Source organism: Leptodactylus fuscus, chromosome 5 (assembly GCF_031893055.1).
Source record: "Leptodactylus fuscus isolate aLepFus1 chromosome 5, aLepFus1.hap2, whole genome shotgun sequence".
Classification (NCBI taxonomy): Eukaryota; Metazoa; Chordata; class Amphibia; order Anura; family Leptodactylidae; genus Leptodactylus; species Leptodactylus fuscus.
Genome location: NC_134269.1, coordinates 175,638,114 through 175,653,368, shown reverse-complemented (window position 1 = coordinate 175,653,368; position 15,255 = coordinate 175,638,114). Strand labels below are relative to the sequence as shown.

The 15,255-nt window shown below is 40.2% G+C and overlaps 1 protein-coding gene across 6 annotated transcripts in view; it reads left to right on the top strand.

The window, feature by feature from the left end:
* TENM2 (teneurin transmembrane protein 2) overlaps positions 1-15,255 on the top strand; it is a 1,311,127-nt gene that overhangs the window by 1,114,227 nt on the left and 181,645 nt on the right. For all 6 annotated transcript variants that reach the window (XM_075274735.1, XM_075274734.1, XM_075274733.1 and 3 more), the window contains 2 exons: positions 6,148-6,343; positions 9,638-9,739. In XM_075274735.1, the coding sequence (XP_075130836.1) occupies positions 6,148-6,343; positions 9,638-9,739 (298 nt within the window). The remainder of the gene's footprint in view (positions 1-6,147; positions 6,344-9,637; positions 9,740-15,255) is intronic.

Here is a 15,255-nt window from a genome sequence, read left to right as displayed (position 1 = left end):
AACCTGCGGTGGCATGGAATATTCATTCTGAATATGCTGGACTGTATCATTAAATATTGCTGTGACCCTATCCAGGCCTTGTGTTAGTGAATGGACTAGATCCTAGAGTACAGAAACTGCTCCTCCGATGATCTCGAGCTACACGTGATGTTTGCCCAAATTGCACTTTAGCAGCAGCACTTTGCTTCCTTTTATACCACATCTATTCTGAATATTTCTCCATTTTATTACAGCTATGCACATCACACATTATTTGTAGTCGCTCTACAGGAAACCTTTTTTTTTTTTATATTCCCCTGAAAAACACTGACAGATTCAGTGGGAAAAAAAAAAATAAAACATAAATGCTTGCCATGACTTCATATTTTCCCAGTTTTATATAGACGCTTGGCTATTCTGCTTTTCATATCACATTTAACTTGAATAATTTCCGCATTTGCAATGATAATGGCGTCATAGATATTCCTACGCACTACTAAATTGTCCGCTATTCAACTATTTGTTTTTTTCTGACTAAAGCAAAACACTGAAAAGTTCATTACAGCTAAATTAATAATAACCAAGGAAAATGACACCTTAAAGAGGACCTTTCACCACTTTTGGGCACATGCAGTGTTATATACTGCCAGAAAGCCAACAGTGCGCTGAATTCAGCACACTGTCGGCTTTCCCGATCTGTGCCCGGTGTAAAGAGCTTACGGTGCCGGTACCGTAGTGCTCTATGGTCAGAAGGGCGTTTCTGACCATTAGCCAGAGACGTCCTTCTGCCTCGCGGCGCCTATCGCGCTGTGCTGTGGAGCAGGGAGGAACGCCCCCTCCCTCTGCTCACACAGCTCGTCCATAGACGAGCATTATCAGGAGGAGGAGGAGGGAGTTCCTCCCTGCTCCACAGCACAGCGCGATAGGCGCCGCGAGGCAGAAGGACGTCTCTGGCTAATGGTCAGAAACGCCCTTCTGACCATAGAGCACTACGGTACCGGCACCGTAAGCTCTTTACACCGGGCACAGATCGGGAAAGCCGACAGTGCGCTGAATTCAGCGCACTGTCGGCTTTCTGGCAGTATATAACACTGCATTTGCCCAAAAGTGGTGAAAGGTCCTCTTTAAGACTCGCTTGATAATGCAGATCGCACAGTACAACTCTACAATAGTTAGTGATTTTTTTTTTTTTTTTTTTTTTTGCTTCTGAATGGGGTTGAGATGCAATATTGGAAACAGCTCATAGACAAGTGTTTATGTAATATATATATATATATATATATATATATATATATATATATATATATATTAAAAAAACAACAACAGATGTTGTAACCTCAACTAGTTTAAGAGCATTGCTAAAAACTGCACAATCTGAACAAGAACTAAGTATAGTGCTACACTAGATTACGCGGTTGAGCATCCATGGCGCGAACAACCCGATCGAGGTGGTCCCACAGATTCTCGTTTGGGTTCAAGTCTGGGGAATTTGCTGGCCAAGGGAGTACGGTAAACTCCTCCTGGTGCTCCTCGAACCACGCTCTTACACTGTGAGCTTTATGACTCGTCGCATTGTCCTGCTGGTAGATGCCATCATCCTGAGGAAAAAACAATTCGCATGTAGGGGTGAACATGGTCCGCAAGGATAGATGCATACTTGTGTTGATCCATCGTGCCTTCCACAATGATGAGTGCACCCAGATGGCTGATGACACGTGCCTTCTGCCATTGGTTATTTAACATTGACGTTAAAAGTAGGCGGTGGTGACATTAATGTGACTGGACTGTGTATATAGTATATATAGTTTGGAGGAGATTTATTACGACACACACCAGTCTTGAACCACTTGACTGTAGATGGCCAAATGTATTAAAAGACCTACCACTGTTACTGAACTTGCTCTATCTCCTGCACTCCATGCACTGGAAACTTAAATCTGAGCCAGGTATACACCAACCATTTGAGTTATTTTTTGTGCCACATTTCGGTATAAATGATAGTAAATCTGCTCCATCCAGATAAGCCCTGACGCACCCGCTTTTCAGAATAAGGGTGTTCTGGGTACAAATATACCTGAACACACTAAATTGGCTTAAAATGTATGATACATTCCTGCATTGTTCAGCTCTTATTATAGCATACCATAACTTTAGGTCTGTAGTAATCTTTTTGAATTTTCATGCTTTAGATTCCCATATTAGATGGTAAGCTCTTGGGGGCAGTGATTCATTGTTTAACCTTGAATAGCAACTAAAGTGTGCCTTTTGCTGCAGTAATGAGCTATAAATCTGAATACTTTCAAGGGGACTATTGTGAAGTCAGAGGATAATTAGGATTTTCTTATGACTCAATCGCTGGGACTTTTACAAAAAAAATTTATCAAAGCTCTCAGTTGTGAAATTACTTTTATGATGTATTGAAACTGTGGGCAGATTTTAAAGTACAGCTACATGCATCTTGTAAATGGTATAAAGCAATTGGTAATTAGAATTGGGAGATACAGCAGTGTATGTAATATATAGTACACACTCATGGTGGCCACCAAGAGTTCCTTATAGGGATTTCTCTGGTAATATATTTTAACATATTTCTAGTGTAAATGACGAGTTTCCCATTTCAATGAAGTTCCTCATCACTTGACCAGAGTGGAGAGTAGTTACAAAGAGCGTCCATCATCCTGGAGGACCTGTCCTGTCCTGCATTACACAAATAATCCATTGATTTAGATGAGCACCGTGCAATACCTCATTTCACCCATGGTGGTGCTGCAGGGATATTAATCACTTACTGACAAGATTACCCACAGATTAAAGCTGATCATTGATGGTCCTAGCAGGAAGACACTTTGTGGTCAATTTATTTATTAAATATTATTGCTAGATCTAAGTGTCACATCTAAGGGCTAGATCACACTGAGTTTTTTTTGGCAGCGGATTTTGACGCGGAATCCGCCTCACAATCAATTCAATGGGAGCCGCTCATTTCTTTTTTCCGCTAGCTAGTAGCAGAAAAAAGAAGCAAAATGCCCCTTCGTCCCGCGGATTCCATGGCTATCTCAGCCGCGGCATCTGCGGCGCAAGACTCCCTCCCAATTAAGCCCATTCATTCGGGCCTAATCCAGAGCGGAATGCCACAACGGGATACCAGTGCACTGCATCGGCATTCTGTCGCGGATAGCCGCGCAGTATTTTCACATGCGGAATCCATTTTCCACCGTGTGAGCATACTCTAATAGGGTTTAAACTAGACAATCCCTTTAGGAATATTACTGCGAGAAAAAACTGAAATGAATCCCATTATTACTATTCTTTTGGAGAGGACATATGTGGTCCACTTATGTTTTATATATACATTGTGTTCTGAGTAGAATGAACCGTTGTATATCAAGGTAAACCACAGGAATACTGGTTCACCTTCCTACTAACCATTTTAATATCGCCACTATTCCGTCGAAATAATCCAGAGATTGACAGTCATTTCAATGTCTGTATCATCGCAGTAAAATAGTAGTTATAGAATATTTTACAGATCCACTTTAGAGTTTATTCATTGTGAAATCTAATGCACAGTTAGCAATGCATTGACTTCCATTCACTTGAATTGAAGCTAATGTATTGTTAACAGCACATTACCCTCCTCCTAGTACTACTGAATGAGGAACCAAGGCATATTACTAATGTGAATTTTCTAATAGATTCATCATTCAGGCATGGCAACGTGATACAGCTTTCCTGCTTTACAGCTCATACAAAAGCAATATTCAAAGCAGTTTTGCTCTGTTTCACAATGAAATTTGCAAACCTGTAAAACAGCTTACACAAATAAGTAAATTGTATGAAAATTGGGAAGGAACAAGCAAAGGGCACTGAAAACGTATTATATTTTATTGGAAAAAGTACTTATTAATTGTAATCTGCAAATTGCATTGTTAGTTACTGAAACACATACATATTAGTACAAATATGTAAAATGTATGCAAATAATTATGAAAACAATATATATTTTTAGAATATTTCTTATGATCTTGCAGGGTTTATTTTATACATTCAGATTAGTTAGATTATTTTTAGGCTAAAGCCCTACATTGCAGAAATACACAATTTTTGGATGCTATTGAAATGCGGAATCACAAATGTTTTCTCTGTAGATTTAATATGGGAAGAAAAACTGCAGAGAAAAATGTACCAAATCGCAATGGAAAACACTTTTTTTTTCTGTAGTGTTTTTTGGATACAGTGTGCTACATGGGGCCGTAGCCTTATAGGGGTCTTAATAAGTGATGGCATAGCACTTTATAATGGGGTTATGGGATGAAGTGAGTGCAAGTGCAGGAAAACAGAGATAAGGGTCAGCAGCGCCAGATCAGCTCTACCTTCTTTTCCAAGATGGGGAAACCTAAAGGTCGGACCCTTGATCATACAGTAATAACATAAGGTTATTGCTAGGATATAATACAGGGTCTCCGGAAAGTAAGCACACAAAATGAAAGGGTGGTCATTAGCCGGTATAGGAAGCGGATTTTTTATCAATGAACATGTGACCGGAAATGCACTGTGGCAGCGACACAGTGAATGTAAGCTTGTAATTGTGTATGTAAATGTAATTGTGAATGTAACAGTAATTCTTGTGGGAACATGTCAAGTCCGTCGTGTACCCGAAGCCTGTGCCAATCCGTGAAGAGCTCGTGAACCGCATCCAGGCTGCGTTTGTCGCAGTAAGGGCCATGCCAGGAGTCTGTGAATGGGTGTGTTAATCCATCTCCCTACGTTGCACTGCTTGCATCGAGGCAGGCGGCCAACACTTTGAGCAATTCATGTAAATAAGTAACCATGATTGACCTGATTTCCCATTAAAGGGCTTTCTCTTCCTTTCACATGGCGCAGCGAGGGATAGGAAACCGATATCTCGGTCTTCCTGCAGCGCCACAACGGTGCATTTCCAGTCACATGTTCACTAATAAAAAATGCTTCATATCCCAGCTACAGTCCATCTTTTCATTTTGTGTACTTACTTTCCAAACACCATGTATAGGACACCCCTTTAGGCTAAGGCCCCACATTGCAGGTTTTTTTTGGTTTTTTTTGCTGCTTTTTTTTTTAGTCAAAGCCAGGAATAGACTGAGGAGAAGTTAGAAAGTATGAAGACTTCCTATACACTTCCGATTCCATTTGTAACCATTCTTGGCTTTGGCTTAGAAAACAGCAACAAAATCTGCAACAAAAAAAGCTTTGTTTCCGCAACGTGGGGCCTTAGCCTTAAAGGGGCTCTATCATTGGGAAAAGTCATTTTTAGCTAATCACATCCTTGCATAGTCTTTAGAAAGGCTATCCTACACCTACCTTTAGTATGTAAATTGTCTCAGTGGTTTTTGAATGAGCCCGTTTTTATTCATATGCTAATGATTTTCCAGCCAGCACAGGAAGTTCCCAGCAGCCTCCTCTCTGCTATTATCTCCTATGTGTGTGTGCAAACAGGAAGCTGAGTCATCATCATCAGCCTTTGCTGTATACACCCATAGGAAACAATAGCAAAGAGGGTGCACAATGCATCGTGCACCAGTCTAATTAGCATATGAATAAAATGGACTTATTCAAAAACCACTGCATCAATTTACATACTAAAGGTAGGTGTGGAATATACTTTCTAAAGGCTATGTAAGGATGTGATTAGTTAAAAATGACTTTTCCCAATGATAGAGCCCCTTTAAACAGTGATCCATCACAAAAAAAAAAAAAAAAAAAAATTATTGGACAGAGGCCATGGGAAAAGAACATGAATTGAAGGTGTGGGAAATGTGATTTCTCCTTCTATCCATGGTATCCATTGCTCACATTTACAACAGTAGGTTATCCTATAAAAAGATTCTGCACGTCATGTTGAAATAATATACTGTACTCCCTTGTTTTCCATTTAATAGACAGTGCATCATGTTCTAACATCTTGCACTCTTGACACATCATCTAGTCAATGAAATGTGAAAACTGCTCTCATATTGTAACTATCATATGTATCACAGAATGTTAATGTTGTTGAAACTGCACAAGGCTCCAATGTGAACATTATGTGATGGAATTAGACTAATGAGGTCTAATTATTATCTGAATTTACATCCTGTTCTGAACCCTTCTAACATCTCAAATAAAATCTAATCTCTTCTCCATTTACAGTATGACTTCATGGAACGTTTGGATGGCAAGGAGAAGTGGAGTGTAATAGAAGCTCCAAGAGAGCGCCGCAGCATTCAGACGCTGGTACAAAATGAGGCGGTGTTTGTTCAGTACTTGGATGTTGGAATTTGGCACTTGGCCTTCTACAATGATGGAAAGGACAAGGAGATAGTATCATTCAACACAGTTGTCCTTGGTAAGCATTTCATTATATTATACATCATATGTTTGTGATTAAGCATTGTTTTTATAGTGAAAAGCACATTTTTCATACAGAATTGCGCTGTTGTCTTCTTCAGATGCACCAAAATTGTGGACATATTGGTGATTAGTCTTCACGTTTGAGGCCAAGGCTCCACTTGGCAGTACTATTTAGTGGCCAAGTTCATTCTGCTGGATATTTTGCTCTGAAAAGACAGCAATAACATCACCACAATTACTGACGATCCTTCATATAGGAAATTGTACTTTACACCAGGATTCCTATTTATTTGCGCAAAGCATATAAGAAACTTTGTAATATCTCTTCATAAAGAAATAGGTTTCTCCACTTAGTCTGTTCAGCACTCTGTTAGGCTTCGTCCTCCGCCTTATATTTATTCAGAATGTTTATCCTTATAGAATCTGTCTCTGTTCTCACACAAAGAAATCTATGCAGAAACGACTTACGTGATGTCTATGTAAATATTAACTAAGACAAGTAACTGAAGAAGGAAACCTATTTCTTTACTAAGATATAGTATAAAGTTTCTTCTAGTCACCTGTTTATATTCATTAATGAAAAGGTGCCTATGCTATAAACTCCAGAACTGCCATAGGTCAATAAGAAGCATACACACAGGCGCTCGTATCTCACACACCACAATATGCACCTAGGATTTTCGCGAGCTCTATGACTTTCTGTATTTTCCTTCACTCCTGTTTTTTCTCCGTACCATCTCATTGGTGACCGCCACTACAGAAATCACTACAGCCAGGCGCTTGTCATAATAATTTATTGGCATTTGAGCATCTTCAGCTATTTACCAGTAAAATGTGACTGTAAGGCAGAGTACGTGTTAAGCACATGAACATCGATACTTGAGGGGAGGAGGTAATTTGTGTTTGCAGTATATAATACATTCAGAGAATGGACCCGAGGAAACCACAGCTGAGAAGGCAGAGGTAAACGCTTTAATAGCCAGGTAGGCATCTTAAAAAAGCAATGACAGTAATTGGACAGATATCACGAGAAAGAAACAGCATTTCATTCAGTTCAGAGGCTCTTGCACATATGCCTATTATCAGAACTTTTTTCCTATCAAGGGCAATGGGAAAATCTGAAAGCCTGTGCACTCTGTGATCAGCAATAAGAGAGGGAGCTGCAGACATATGTCAAGCTGAGATCACACTAAGTACACCTCTGGATATAGAAAAACTACCTTCTTGTGCTTTCAAGCAAAGGAGTAGCAAGAAAAAAATCACCAGTCACAAATAGTGTGACATGTCTTAAAAACAAGTAATGTCAGGATTTTTTTCTTACTTTCATTATTAATGGCTGTGTTGCGTCCCGGTCAGAGAATATATTGATGAACAAGTCTTATAACGCCTGAGGCTTTGTCATTCCAGGAATTTCTCATGTTACTCAATGTGAAGGGGCAATGTTCCCAAAGTAACACATGAAGGCTAAGGATCCATGTAGCGAATTGCAGGTTAAAAAAAAAAATGCTCCAGAGCAAACGCATTGTCTTTCATTGAGCTTATGCTGCAATTTTTTTCTGTGTTTGTCCTTCCTATATTAAATTTATAGGGAAAACTCTTGCGATTCTTGAGATAAAATTAAGGCCTGGTTCACATCTACATTCGGTATTCCATTCGGGAGTCTGCTTGGGGATCCCTTGAATCGAATACTGAACGTATTGACAAGTGTGGAGCGTTGAAAGCACACAGATCCCATAGATTGTGGTCCGTGTGTTTTCCACACGAGTCATGTGGAGAAGAATGTAGTTCATGAAGCTTTGCTTGGACAGCGTGCAGAAAACACATGGACTCCATTATAGTCTATGGGGTCCGTGTGCTTTCATAAGCTCACCGCTTGTCAATGCATTCGGTATTCCGTTCCCATGCGGACTCCCCGAACTGAATACTTGACGCAGATGTGAGCAAGGCTTGCATGGTGCATTTTTCATGTGGTTGAGATGAATAAAAATCTAATTTATTTTGCATGTACTGTAAAACCAATTTTTTTTTCTGCAATGTGGGGTTTTAACCTTAAACATTTGTTGAAGGGGAAATCAATTAAAGAGAACCTTTTCCACCCCAAACTGGTCACAGCATGTGTAGCACCAAATAATGGTGCCCCTCGCTAAGCTTTCTCTCACTGAAAAATCAAGTTACACTAGATTCACACTAGCAATCAGCTTTACGTTCTTCGGATCCACTTGGGGACCCGAAAAATGGAAAGCTAACCCGCTTAAAAAGCAGCTATCCGCAGAAGTCCGTGGAACCCAGAAATGGTCTGCAAGGCCTGAACGTAGATCAGGCACAGATGACGGGGTGGCAATTGAACGGGGGGGACAGGGTGGTGATGGGACGGGGGGACAGGGTGGCGATGGAACGGGGGGGACGGTGATGATAGGAGCTTTATCTAGTAATGCAGACAATGTGCTAAATCACACCCTATGTCCCTCACTGTCAGACTTCAGCCTGATACCCTACCTAGCTGTCTGCTTTACAAGGTGTGAATTTCGTGATGACTGCAAAACTAGATGAAGCTTCTCCCCACCTCCATGTCTAGTTAAGGTAAATTTGCATATGCTGATCTAACGTTTAGTGTGGAGGTGGTAAATGAAATGGTGGGTCATAGAGCTAGATAAGGGTAACTTATGGAAAGTGGACGTTTCTGGGGATTCTGGAGATGCAGATTTATACACAAGGGCACGCTCCTATGACTATTTTACATCCAGAAAATATGTTATGTAATACATAGTCACAGTCTGACCCTCTGCAGTGGAGTTTTTTATGCCTTGGATCGGCACAGGACTATAGACCTATTTAATCGACCTAACCCACGTGTGCTCACAAAACACAATATACGCCATAAGAAGTAAAACATCACTTCTATTTTTACATTATGCAGATTTCAAATCAACAGGGGAAATACCTGACTGTGTGAATTACTGCATGAATGTCACATTGAAATCAATGGGATGCAGTTTGTGGGCAGATATTATGTGGATTTCAATAGGCGCTGAAATCTATGTGAAAATTCCACTTCCATTAAACTTCCCCCGGAGGATCAGAACAAATACCGGTAGTCCTCGGCCTAGTCATTCCATTTCCTACTCTTCCAATAGCCATCTTTCTATAATGTACATACATATCCACAAGTATTCAACTCATTTTAGTTTCTATTTTACTCTATTTCAGTAAAGAGGGAATATTCACTTTAGTAGTCTCACATATGTGTATACAGGATCAAGTTAACTCTGTGTTTTTTGCTTTGTTCAAGATTCTGTTCAAGATTGTCCTAGAAATTGTGATGGAAATGGTGAATGTGTTTCCGGAGTCTGCCATTGCTTTCCTGGATTCCATGGCGCAGACTGTGCAAAAGGTAAATCTAAAATATTATGTATAAGTTTAATATATTTGTATCTTGCTTATAGGTGTAACTTTGACCAACAGATATTTTACTGTGTGCTCTTATACTGTATTGAATGCCTATTTAATAGAACCTTTTGACAATTGGGTTCCTTCAATTGTCTGTACAGATTTGCAGGGATGACACCGGCAATCGGAACTTGTCCAATGTTTAGTTTTATTCTTTTAGCCGAACATTAGCCAGCTTGTGCAGATTCATTGTGGTGTAGTTTAGGTGTCAATATTGATGGCGGGATGGTTTGCATCTTTTTCTATTCTTTAATATTTTTTGGCAAATGTTCTACCAAATTCTTCACAACTGGAAATTGCAGATGTGTTGGCAGATCTGTGAGCGAGACAGACAGGTTTTGTTAGAACAGTTGTTATAGAAGAGGCTCATTGTCAGAGCAGAGTATATGGGTTATCTTGATGGTGATCTGCACCACCTATGACAACCTATTTGATTTGATCATGGGTTAAAAGAGGAAACGCTAAACAAGGAGATATTAAGTTCTAGTCTTGTATTTTAATGAAGGAAAGTCTACGCTGTAAGTCCTGCTTGTCCTGTCCATACAGCGTGATGGCTAGCTTCCCTATAGGAGTTTCTCCCTGAATCCTGGCAGCATTTACATCCTGGGATCCCTTTACAGGAAAATACTGAATTAAATCATAGAAAACTTCATGTCCCTGAGCTCAGAGTCTCTCCCTCCTATTCTGTCCTTAGATGGATCAGGTCACTTTTGTTTCTTAAGGTAGGATCTATCTGTAGTTTGTGACCTATACGTCTATATGCATGGGACCTTAGTGCCACTAAGGTTCCATGCATATAGACGTATAGGTCACAAACTTCACATAGATCCTACCGTAAGAAACTTACTGTGCAAAAACTGATCTGGAAAAACATGTCTGCATTGCAGCAGTATGTCATTCACAATCATGGCTCCACAAAGAGAGACGTGTCTGATCTCCTACATTTGTATCTGTGAGGCTGTGCCACCAACACAGATAGGAATAAGACCAGAATTTGAAAATATTTTCTATGACCTGGGCACTGAGGAATAAAAACTACCATCATGTGTAAAATGAATCTATACTGTCTGCAATTGTGGGCAATATACTGAAAACAACACTAGTTGTGTGTATGGAGCCTAAGGGCGGATTCACATTTTATTGCAGAGATTTAGGCAATTGCGCTATAAAACCTTCAGACATTCATTTCTTTCCCCCCACTGGTGATGAACATATGGCGTACAGAATTACCAGTCTCTGTCACCTGTAGCTGTCTGATCCAATCATATAACATACGTAAGACTGCACATAATGCAATGGGGCTGCTCCTCACCCAGGACTCCTGCATTGTGATCTGATAAATGAAAGGATTAGCCCTACAATATATAGATGAATCCTGGCAATACTTACGTTTATCTCTTTTATGTAAGAAGTACAGGTGTAGCGCACTTTAACTTGACATTGATGGTATTTTCTGTAGCCCATCTATTACAATTGGTTGCCTCTGACTGTGCAGTGAGTAAACCTATTTCTTATCTCCGGCAATAAGGTTACATAACATGGCCTTATTTGTATGTTCAGTTATGGATATCTTTGAATTAATATTAAGGATACACATTGGTAGAGGCTCTTTGTAAGAATGAACATCATTTTCTTTGTTCTTCTCCAAAGAATAGATATTCTCATTTTTTGCACATTTAAGCCCGCACTGCTGATTTAGGAATGAAGCGTAATTTCTAGAAAATGAGCCGGCTCTGCAGAACCATTCACTCTCGGCTTTGCTATTAATCACAGTTTGATGCTTCAAGAAAGTTAAGGCTTAACTATGTATTGCCACAAACAGCCCAAACCGTGATATTTTTATTCTTTAGTCTTTTAGTAATGATTTCCATTGATAGACCATTATTATTATTATTGGTACTATTATTGTAATGGATACCTAGTGCCATGCAGATAACCGCTCATGTACACTATTAGATAGCGAACACCTCTCCAATTATTATTTCTATATATTTTGTGAGTACAATTAATTCCATGGTGTATATGAGAGAGTTTACATATGTAGCAACCAAATGGATGGGTGGATGGGAGTAGTCAATCAAGTTTGGGCTCACAGTGGATGTTATCAGCTATACCAACTCTCCACACTCCTCAGGGGCCGGTGCTGCGATGACGGGACCTGCAGTGTGGATGACGATGGTGTCCTGAGGCACTCCTGTTAGGGTGGGTTCACACCTTGTACCCCAGTGTCCGATTTGCAGGTTTCGATCTTCTGCCCGAGGAACTGCACAGGAGACAGAAACCGGTAGTCAGTTTTCAAACCCATTCATTTGAATGGGTTTGCAAAGTGTTTGCCCGTGAGCACCCGTGAGCATCTTCTGTCTCTCTGCGGCGAAACCTTTTTTTTTTTTTTTTTTTTTTTTTTAACCGGACAGGAGTCGGACATGCAGGACTTTGTGTCCGGTTAAAAAAAACAAAAAACTTTCGCCATGGAGACCGGAAGATGCTCACAGGGCGGACACTGACTGCTGGTTTTTGTCTCCTATCAGTTTATCGGGCAGAAGATGAAAACCCACAAAGCGGAGATCGGGTGTAGGTGTGAACCCACCCTTAGTAAGCCTTCCTGAATTTGATGGTGGTTGGGTTATCTTTGATAGTAATGCAGTATAGAGGACTCAGGAAACAATGTACAGTGGTGCAAAAACTGAAGGTTTACTGAAGAGAGGCAGGTAAATAGTCAATCACCCTCTTCTATAAATTGGAAGCACTAGCTTGGTAACCTTATGGTTGAGCTTAGGCTTGGCGATGGCACTTTCTAAGGTCAGTCAGTGTTAAGGATGGGCAAACCACTGAAGATTTGTTTCATCTGGTGTTTGGACAAAGTGATCTTCCGTTCAGTCTGAATTTGTTCAGATAGAGACGGACGTGAAATTATTATACTGTGGGGTCTCTTCAAACCACAGAGTATAATAGGAGTAAGCCCAAGGTAGGTGTAAAAGATAAAAAAAAAAAAAAAAAAAAAAGTATACTCATCTTGTAACCAATTTCATTCCTTCTCACAGCATCCATCGATCTGTTTCTTCCTCCTCTGGCCACTTAAGATCAGCGTCTGGCTCTCTTCTGAGACATCACATAAAAATCAGAAATAAGGGGAGAGGTGTCATAACCGGGCAATTATACTTAGCAACATTTTCTAGCATGACAAGACTAAGATAATATAGTATTAAAGCTGTTTCTCCCAAACTCCCCACATCATACTAAGGTGACATGCACACGTGTGTTGCCAGGCCATGATTGAATGGCATAGAGAAGTGATCCATGGGTAGTGCCATGCTTCTGTGATCCTATTCATTGAGGCCAGTGAGCACAGTGCACAAAATAGACAGGAACAGGACCTGTCCTTAGTTTGCTCACAGCTTACAGCCCCATACACTGGACCATTAAAATGCATGGTCGCGTGTATGGGGCCATAAAAATGAATGGGCCACTGTGCTAGCTGTGAAAACACATCATGAGGCCAAACAGTACAGGTGTTCTCAATGGCAGAAACTTATCTTACTTGAAAACATTCTACATGTTACACATGCAGGATGGATGTCAACTAAACATCTAATGCATATTAAATGGTCTAATGATCCCACCATTGTTTCAGGGTTTTTTGTTTTTTTTTACATAGATCAATAGGCCAAGCAGTGTTAAGAAACTTTGTTATATATTGTATTTCAGAAAACTGCTCCTTTCTCTGCTTATTAGACTTCTTTCCTCCCCCCTCCTCTATTGATCAGTCTTTGGTGCAGCATTGATAAAGACGGATTATCAGCTCACGGATGGATCAGGATAAGCTGATGCCCACATGTTTCTTCTGACAGGGGCAGGGAAGAGGGGAAGGAAGCATCTGCAGAGAGAAAAGCAGACCCTGCTTCTAGTAAATGTTCTATTAGCTCACCTCCATTCTGGATTCACGCCTATACTATTCGGTAATGCCCTCCATGCAGCCTCTGTGAGAGAGAAGTAGGGGTGCAGGATCTCCCCTCATGTGTGCAATGTATGGGAAATGACATAATATCTAGAGAAGTTCAGGAAAACAATTGTAGGTGGAGCCTTCAGAGGGGAAAACTATTGTAGGGGTCCTAGTAATATAACCCCCACCAGTCCAGCATAGATAAAACACCCTGTTATGTCTACGGTGGGTAACCTGTTCTAAGAAAGAGACGCCTTAAATCTGTGGAAGAGGAAAATTGGAAATAAATATTGAAACCGCTTATCTATTTAGTTCATGGAGATTGATATCATTTACTTAAAGGGAATGTATCACCTGCAGCTTTGTACGAACTAAAACTTTATCACCCTTTTTCCAAATGTTTTCCTATTTTCTGCTGAATGATTGTTCTCTTCTGTCGGATGGTTATGGGCATCCTTCTTGCCTAAATTACTGCTCCAGTATTTTAGATTTGTTTTACTGCAGCTCCATGGACTATAGGATCTCGTGGACTGGAGGTGTTTACTATGTATTCTCTGTGATCTGTGCAAGGGGGGAAAGGGAGGCGAAATGGCCTTATCGGCTGTGAATGGTGAATTTTGTGTTATCTATAGAGAGGTGATACTTTACATTGCGTTGAAAATTATGTGATTGCCAGAAGGTGATCTCTACAGAACAGGAGGTGGCAGCTAATTATTAGGTTCAGTAACAAGATTTCAGGTTTGTTTGTTTTTTAATCTAGATATAAGTATATTATTTTCACATCGGCAATAGATGCTATGAAATACATTTAACATAAAAAGCAATAGGTCATTTTCTGATGATACATTCCCTTTAAGGCGACTCTTCTCTACCTATAACCTGCTTAGGATGCAAAATGTGACCCACAGATGGCAGTAGAGAGCCAGTTCTCTTCCTTTTCGAGGAAAGGAATTTGCATACTTTTCCCAGGGATCATTGCCAAAATCCTTCCTACCTATCTGTATCATCTCAAGGAGAAGTAGTATTCCTGCGAAATCTGCTTAACAAAATTGTTGTGTGTAGAATTCACCTCTAGAAAATCTGCTGATGTCGGGCTTTAGACTCTGCTCCTATCCCGATTATTACAGATTATTAGCAGTCCACTTTGCAGCTTTGTTGCCGAGACGTATATGTAAAACCACTCTTACTACAGTGAATAAATTCTAATGTCCTTCAAGTGCAGAAGAGTCCCCTGTGTAAAAGCATTGAGCAGGAACAAATTATATTTATGTACTGTTCATCACACCATGAGGCATCCTTGAGTGCTTCAGAATGAGAGAACAACACAGTTTAAGCATTTCCATAATGATATACTTTAAAGGCTACGCGTTGTGTCTCAGGAAGCATTTGATTGATATATTCCCTTTTGTGGAGACAATGTTTATAACTGATAAGGATTACACTATGCTTCTCTCTGCAGTAGGTTGCTGTGTTGTATGTCTGTCATACTGTCATTTAAAATCAAAAGGGGGGATACGCGG